This window comes from Frankliniella occidentalis, unplaced genomic scaffold (assembly GCF_000697945.3).
Source record: "Frankliniella occidentalis isolate FOCC.00 unplaced genomic scaffold, Focc_3.1 Scaffold48, whole genome shotgun sequence".
Taxonomy (NCBI): Eukaryota; Metazoa; Arthropoda; class Insecta; order Thysanoptera; family Thripidae; genus Frankliniella; species Frankliniella occidentalis.
This window is the reverse complement of record NW_026267178.1, coordinates 254869-263222: the sequence shown is the minus strand read 5'-3', so window position 1 is coordinate 263222 and position 8354 is coordinate 254869. Positions and strand designations below refer to the sequence as shown.

Genomic DNA, 8354 nt, shown 5'->3' with positions numbered 1-8354 from the left:
TCAGTACATTGCGGTACATTGCAGTAACCATACACAATCACACAAAGGAAACATGGAAAACATTTTCCCCTTGTATAAAACACTTAGAAACACAAGTAAAATGAAACAAGGTTTGCGATTATTCAAATGGCTACTTTACTCATGCATATGCAGCAAAGCCATTTAAGTTATTTTCTGCCAGAGTAAATCTTTGGTCAGCTAGCGAGACATACATTCAAATTTCAATAATACAGTCAGACCAAAATATTTACAAAATGTCCTTTCCTCAAATCATGTGATTTATCCTATGACCCTAATTGCATACATTTTTGAAAATCAAAAAAGCATGGCAAATTATGTTTTTTTTCTTTTTAAATTACAACCCAATGATCCTTTTTTGGTTAAACAATTAACCATATGAGATGTAAAATGATAAACACTATGAACAGTTACAGGAGTAGTACAAGAAGTCAAGTCGAAATTAACTACATGGCCTCTAACAGATTTGCTCTCACTTTTACTGACTAGAACAATCATGACATAACTTTAAAAAGTTTATCTAGAGAAGATGAAACGTTTGGCAAATGTACAGCCTGGACGTATATCACACTTGCTATAATGGATTTTATGAGTAACAAAAGAAAGTATCTCTTACTCTTTTGTCTGGACAAAACATTTCTCCAACCCCATCGACCCAACCCCCTATACATTTTCCCACTTAGAAAAAAAACTTGAATTAGAAGCATACAGTCCACAATGAGGTAAAAACCTGATAACAATCATCTTATTTCACTGCTAAAAGTGTAATTTCCACTGGTGTATAATAGTGCTAAATATCACAGTCTGACAAATATCTGGTAAACATTTATGAAAATTAAGTTAGAGCAAATATTTCTGTTTCATTCTGAAAATTCATGTTACAGCCTTTGCTTTCCGGAAAAACAATTAAAATAGTTGCTAATCCAGAGTTTAAGAAAGTTCAAATCCGGTATTGCTTGATACGGCATATCGTAACTTTTCCCGCAATGTGCTTTTTTTCTGATAGTTCGGTAGTTTTAATAGATTAAAACAAGTTGATGATGTTGGTAAACGATTCTGGGGGTCCTTCTTGCGTATTGTAAAAAATCCTCTGATGACACTGGCTAAAAAACACAGGGAATAAAAATAATAATAATTTTAGTACATTGATAATTTATTTAGTTTTCCTACTATGTGTGTAACAGATGACTAAAGCTCACCAATAGTGTCTCCCGTATCTTCATCATCGCCCACTTCTACACAGCGAATACTAAACGGGGGTTCTAAGTGGGCAAATCCAAGGAGAGGTGGTTTGGAGCAGCTTGTTACAAACTGTACAAAGTAAGACGGAAGAAATTGTTATAGTTGTAGAAGAAAGAAAGCACAATTATTTACACCCAGAGAAAAAAATGAGTAGCTTACCTTAAGAAAGAGGGCTCGTTCATCCTCACTAAAATCCCGATCTAAGACATCCCATAACCAATTAACAACTCTATGAGAATCATGAAAACCACCATAGTACTGGGTGTGCCGCCTCAAGTCTCTTAAATCTAATGGAACATTGTCACCAGATATAAGGCGCTGAAGCTACAAAGAAAAAGAAAAGCAAGTTTTTAACAAATTCAGAGCACATAATAGAATATGGTTGAAGCCTGTTAGTCGGCTAATGTCCACATGACCCTGCTTCTAAAAGTCTGTCCCGCTGAAGACTTAAGCCCCGGCCCGCGGGTGAGGTTGACTTTAACAGGATAAATTCGACATTAGCTGATTAATGTGCTTCAACCATAACATACATCCTTCACAACATTGTTCTCATACCTCAGGTGTAGAAAACAGCTGCAACCATTCTACATTAATGAGTGACCGGAAACCTCTAATAAATGCAGCAGTTTGTTCACGAATTTGTGTGTGCATTCGGAAATGAGCCATAAGATGAATGTAATTGATTCTATGAAAACATACAGGATTAGTTGACATTAAAAGTTTAAAACAACTGATATTTTTGGTAGCCCAATAGATACTTGCTTGTTTTCATTTGTTACTGGTATAACTCTGCCACCAGGAACAAGCTCATGTGTAACAACACGGCCCAAACAGTCTTGATCAACGGAAAATGTTAAGTCAAGGTCACCTACATCACCGTTGTGATGTTTGATAAATGTTAGACTACGGTACAATTCACTGTCCAAAGAAGGTAGTTCATCCATTGCTGAGTAGAGAACTTGATGGGTATGACCTAGGACTTGACTCAAAAAAAAAGAAGCAAAAGGCACATCCACAACAATACCCTGCAAAAAGATAAATGAGCAAAAACATATGTAGAGTACAATTTTTCAGCAAGCATAGTTACTGGTGCAATAAAATGTAACAAAATTTTAAGAAAACAAGGAGTGGTTTACCTCATAAACTGCTTTACCAAGCATACGTCCAACAAATTCAAAGAGCTGCAGATGATTTTCTTGCACATAAGATGTCGGAGATGGGTAAAGTCTTTCTTCGGATGTTGCTTTAAACAAATTTAGGGTTGGATCAAATACTCTTTTAATAGTTTCCTCCAAAAATTCTAACATGAAACAAAAAATTAAATGTGAAACATACTTTTATCATTTCCAAATTGATACAGTATAACCTTTTTAGAAATTAGATTACCTTTGAAAACACCATCTTGATCAATACCAGCTTCATCTAAGCCCTGCTCATTAATAAATCTTACTCGTATTACTCCTTTCAGAGCTTGAGGAGGCAGGAGTGCTAACTGTCTGTACCCATCTTCTACAATTCGGGATCTAATGATAAAATGCACAGAAGAAAAAGATATCAGTAATAGTAATACAATTGAATGTTCAGATCACAAAATAGACAAGATGTGGTATACCTATGTACTGTGATTAGGGTAGATTGTGGAGAAGCAGATATTGCACAGGCTGATTCAGTTAGACCAAACACAGCTTTCTCATTTGCGACATGTTTTCTGAATAGATTAACACGTTCATCATGAGGTATTATGTGTGGCATTTTTTGAAGGAGCATCTGAATCAAAAAGTAGCATTATATATTGTAGGTTAGATTAGATTTTTTCTCAGGAGTTTATTCTTAAAATAATTACATGTTACTTACCACAACAGGTTTTTTTCCTTTGTCTAGATCAGCCATAAATTGGCCCACACGTATTTCTTTAATAAGCCAATGCTGTTCTGGGGTGTAGCGTCGTCTACAATCTCGTCTGTACAGGACTTGAAGAAGAGTATGCATTTCAACAAACAGAGTATTGGATTGTAATGACTTGAGATCTGCAAAAGAAGAAATGTTCATGATGACAAAAATATTGTAAAAAATAAAGAAGCAGTTGGCAAAGTATTTAAATTACCGATCAGTTGGTTGTAAATGGAGCGATACAAAAACATGTTGAGGAAATTACTTAAAGTGACATAGTCTGAAAGTTTGAAAGGTTCTTGCTGATCATACATTTCCATGTCATCCAGAATTGTGACATAGTTTGTCATGCAGTTACAAAACAAAATTAGCATCTGAAATTCAGGTGCACTGCACTTGGTATTGACTGCCAACAGTTCTAAAAATGCCTTCAATCCACAGTTAGGGCCCAAAGAACAGAGGAATAGCCACAGGTGGTGTAGAACTCTATCTTGGTAGCATAGGCCTGTGAAAGGTAAGTATACATAATTAATTAACCACAATTATGACACAAGCAAGCTGGTATAGTGAAAATTTACCTGTCAAAATATCAAGAGACAACTGTGTCAGAGTAGAGAGAGTTGTTTGGTACAACGAGCACACTAATGCAACTTTAGTAAATTCAGGGCTTCCAAGTTTTCGATAGCTCTTGGCAGAACTTGCTCTATTGACACGGTTTTCCAAAGCTCTGTGAAAACAGATTTAAACAAGGACTTAAGAACATGTATATTTTAAAACATTCAGGTCAGTACACATGTCTTATAATTTATACAGGGTGTCCTATTCAAGTCCTGCCACTAGTTTGAATCAATAGCCTCACTGCAAGCAGCTAGCCTATGCTGTGCTCCCCTAAGAAGCTGCATCTGTGCAAGAGGGCTGCTTGGGCTGCTGAGGTCTTGGAAATTGGGCGAGGAGGTGGTAGACACCCCCTCAGCAACTTACAACAGCCCAGGCAGTTTAGACCCTCTTCTCTGGATGTAGCTCTACTTCAAATCGAGCCAAGCTCTATCTTCTATCTAGTCAAGAAATAGAAGCCCCATAGCTTGTAGCGAAGCGATGTGGATTGAAATATGTGGCAGATAAACCCCACCTTGAATGGGACACCTTAGTAGTACCTTCTGATAATATTTGTTGGTGCTGGACTTTTTAATTCCTCGTCATTTTGGCATTTTTCTGCAAATTCAGCCAGCACATTACCAAGGAGCAATTTGACAAGAGAGCCAGACCATAGCAAATGAAGCTGCTGCTTGACTAAGGGCATAGCTTCCTGAGCATATGTATCTGTAGATTGGGCAAACCATCCTAACACTGGATGCCAATGTGCCAAAGGTGACTGTTTCAACATAACATAATGCATGCAGCTTTCAAGAAGTCTAGTCACCACAACCTTGAATAATAAAGATACGTGAATGAGATAAAATCACAACAGTAAACGAGAGAGAGAGAGAGAAGAAGAGAAAGAATTAGATACTCACAGTAAATGTTGGAAAAATTACATCAGGTAGAGTAGAATCTCTTTCAAAGTGAGCAAGTTGAATCAGATTAGCTAGTAAACAGAGTGCATAGTTTCCTTCCAGAGCATTAAAAACTATTCTGAGATTTTGTTCAATGCTGAGAAGATCTAAGCTCCTTTGAAGGATGGAATGCTGCTCTAGCAATAATATGCACTAATACAGACAATTACAAAAAATATATTAATAAAGTAATTTAAAAGATAACATAAATAATGCTGTTGACATAGAATACTAAGACTATTACCTCTGGTGCCAAAGAATTAACATGTGATAACAGGGCTGGTACGCTGAGGATATGAATTAGATAGATAGTTGTTAGTTTTTCTGAGAAGTTGGCAGCGATTAAAGGTCTTAGTGCCAACGTCATTGTAGCAGAGAGACTTGCATGTTTCAAAGCTACAGTAGAGCGGCACAGGCTACGTTTCAGGAGTAACTGCAGTGATTTGTAGAGCCCCTATTTAAAAATATTTTTCAAAAAATGATATATAGAAATGTAAATGTAAAAAAATTAAAATTACAACAATGATCCTGCAATCACTTTTACCTGTGATGCTAGATGGCCCATTATATTAGAGCAGAGATGATTCAAGCCTTGCCTCAGATTTTCCAAATTTTTAGATTTGATCAAAACCCAAGTTGATGTAGATGTGAATGCTATCAGTGTATGAAGATAAATCATTAAACTTTTGTTGTCAGTAGGTCTTTCTGGTCTCAAAGCATCAATGTACAACAGAGTTCTAGTGAGGATTATCTTGATATGTGATATCCAGCGCACTACGTGCTCTTTGTTCAAGGCGATTCCCATGTAACTGTACCGTGCAGAGTCACTTTCTAAACTGGCAACAAGAAACCTGCAGAAAAATTAAAAATTTGATTGTATTCCATAAGAAAAAGATGATAACTACTTATCATAAAGTAGCATGATAGTTCACATTACCTGCAGAGTCTTAGAAAGCGCTCTAAATCCCTTTCCTTCTTCCACACAAGCATAAAACGACATGCCACCTGATAGGCTTGCAGCGCTTGCGGTCTCTTTTCAGTATCTTGATCTCCAGTTATGACAGCATCAAACTGATCACTGTGGAACATAATATAAGCTATTGAATTGATTCACAAATGTATGTGATGCTTATGGACTTGTTACCATTTTGCAAGTATCAAAATAAACAATGTTATTCAGATTGAAACGTGGGAAGAAGTTTCACTTACAGAATCAATTTGGAAAATTCATTTCTTGCTTTCAGTCCACGAAAATGGGCTTGAATACAAGCAGCTGCATAGCCTCTCTTCTTTTCAAGCACCCTCTCTATCCGGGCTGCACGAGCTTGCTCCAGCAACTCATCTTTCTTGGATTCAGGACTGTCAAACATGGCTTGTTTCGTCCTTAACCTCTTAGGTTTTCATAAACAGTGCTCGTGAAGGAGTGTTGGATCGCTAGACAAGATCTAGTGGACTATGCATTCTTCAAGATAGATATCAATTTGACAACATAAGATTACCCACTTAACACAAAAACAACAGTCTTTTTTGATTAAAAAATAAAAATAAAAAACACACTCGTCGCTCTTCGTTACGTCAGTCAGAGACCTTCAGGGCTGGTAAACATAGACGTAAACAAAAACTTTTGAAGACAGTACTGTGCATAATATCAATAACAGTAACTGCCATAACGCTGATCAAGTTTATAAGGGAAATGCCCTTAATGCATGTTGTTTTAATGTCCTGGTTTCAGTAACCAATAACACAAAAACAAACAAAAAACCTCTTGTCAATGTCAACAAAAATCAACTATTTGCACGAGACAGCGACGACAACTAGGCTGCAAATAAGCTCTTTCTTGCCGGCTAGTTAGTTGTTGGGTTGTTCGGCTGTGTTCATTTCGCGTGAAATGACAGTTTTCTTTGCTTAAATCTCCACAGTAATGGCTCCAACTGTATTCAAGTTTAAGCAAGGTATGTGTCAATTTTTCAGGAGTCTTGTTGTTGTAAGAAAATACCTGCTTCTGTAAAGTGCAGAGAGGTTAGCCTTGAGGTTACATCTTGTGTTTGATTTCCAAATCCATTTTCAGGAGAGAAGGTGCTGTGTTTCCACGGACCGCTGCTCTACGAAGCCAAATGCTTAGAGCTATCATCAGACAAAGACAAAGAGATAAAGTATTTAATACATTATGCTGGTTGGAATAAAAAGTAAGTCATCAGTGAGGGGGCCATTTTGCTTAAACTTCTGTTTTGGTGAGAGTATCCCTTCTGTCAACAACATGTAGTCATTTTCTGTGTAGTTATTTGTTGGTAAGAAGGACGTTGAGAATGGCACACCCCTAATTTATTTCGTTTACTTCACAGCTGGGATGAATGGGTCCCTGAAGATCGTGTCTTAAAATACAATGAAGCGAATCTACTGAAGAAGAAAGAACTTCTTCGAGCCCATTCAGCAAACCCAGTGTAAGTTCAAGTGTTCCTCTTCAAATAATCTTATACATTTTCTTAGGACTTTTAGTCCTAGACATTGAAAGCAATATTACTAACTATAATTCTTGTTTCAATAGCAAGAAAAAAGTTATACCTAAAGCTAAAGCATCCAAAGCTAGCAACGATGGAGATTCTGATAGCCGGTCGTCAACCCCTACACTGAAAGGGGGTGACAAAAGTCTACCTTCTACACCTTCCTCATCTCAAGATTCATCAAGTGATGTACCGAAGAAAAAGAAAAGCAAAGTAGATGCTACTGTAGAGACGGTGAGCCATTTATCAGATTATCAAAAGACGAGGGATCACATCATCTTAGTTCATTTTCCTTTGTTGCCACACTTCCTAATCCCTATTCTTTTTTATACCATTCTCCAGGAAGAACAGTTTCTATCTAAAGTAGAAGTTAAAGTGAAAATGCCTGACGAATTGAAACCTTGGCTGGTCGACGACTGGGATCTCATAGCCAGACAACGCAAGGTAGACTTTCGAGAGAATCAAAATGTTAATAATAGTCTCCTCTTTAAAAACTTAGTGAGTTTGGTATTTCCTATGTTTCAGCTTGTTAATCTTCCTTCAAAACTCACAGTTGATGAGATATTGGATAACTATGTTAAAATGAAAACATCAAGCAAGAGCAACACACCCAACAAGTAAGTGCTTCTCCCACCGTCTGCTTATTTCTACTGGAAACGTCCCTTTTAAAACAGTATCTAATTTTCCCCCCTTTGTTTATTGTCTAGGGAAAGCTGCTTAATGGATGTTGTACGTGGAATCAAGGATTATTTTAATGTAATGCTGGGTTCACAACTTTTATACAAGTTTGAGAGAGCTCAATATGGGGATGTATGTGTTGTCTATTCTGTGTATTTGAATACTATAATCTGTGCTCATTTGTTCTATTTAAAAACAAAAATAATATTTATTTTTTACGTTGCAGTTGGTCCAGCAACATCCCAATAAACCTATGAGTAGTATTTATGGTGGAATCCATCTATTAAGACTTTTTGGTAAGAATCTTAGATAATCTTAATCCTTTTAGATAGCTAGTTGACCTGTTACATTCATCGCGGTGTGACCACAATGTGGTCACACATTGCTGGTTTTTCCAACCCCCGGGTGCACAGCTGCACTAAACGGGTTAAGAGTAAAGAAGTATCCTGATAAAAATTGATTTAAATATTTG

General features: G+C 36.8%; 2 protein-coding genes across 2 annotated transcripts in view; one reads left to right on the top strand and one right to left on the bottom strand.

Moving 5' to 3' along the window:
* Positions 1-6: 6 nt before the first annotated feature.
* Positions 7-6435, bottom strand: LOC113208950 (ubiquitin-protein ligase E3B). The gene is made up of 17 exons (XM_026426241.2): positions 5913-6435; positions 5641-5781; positions 5248-5554; positions 4948-5157; positions 4665-4856; positions 4305-4576; positions 3729-3877; positions 3365-3655; positions 3115-3287; positions 2873-3027; positions 2647-2783; positions 2397-2560; positions 2023-2285; positions 1816-1945; positions 1420-1584; positions 1218-1329; positions 7-1121 (listed from the first exon to the last, which is right to left on the bottom strand). The coding sequence occupies exons 1-17, from the start codon at positions 6071-6073 to the stop codon at positions 949-951; spliced, it is 3195 nt and encodes a 1064-aa protein (XP_026282026.1). The 5' UTR covers positions 6074-6435; the 3' UTR covers positions 7-948.
* A 50-nt stretch (positions 6436-6485) lies between these two features.
* LOC113208951 (mortality factor 4-like protein 1) overlaps positions 6486-8354 on the top strand; it is a 12534-nt gene continuing 10665 nt past the window's right edge. Inside the window, exons 1-8 of the mRNA XM_026426242.2 lie at positions 6486-6655; positions 6772-6889; positions 7046-7144; positions 7249-7438; positions 7547-7648; positions 7730-7821; positions 7912-8014; positions 8109-8178. Coding sequence (XP_026282027.1) covers positions 6625-6655; positions 6772-6889; positions 7046-7144; positions 7249-7438; positions 7547-7648; positions 7730-7821; positions 7912-8014; positions 8109-8178 — 805 coding nt within the window. The 5' untranslated portion in view covers positions 6486-6624. The remainder of the gene's footprint in view (positions 6656-6771; positions 6890-7045; positions 7145-7248; positions 7439-7546; positions 7649-7729; positions 7822-7911; positions 8015-8108; positions 8179-8354) is intronic.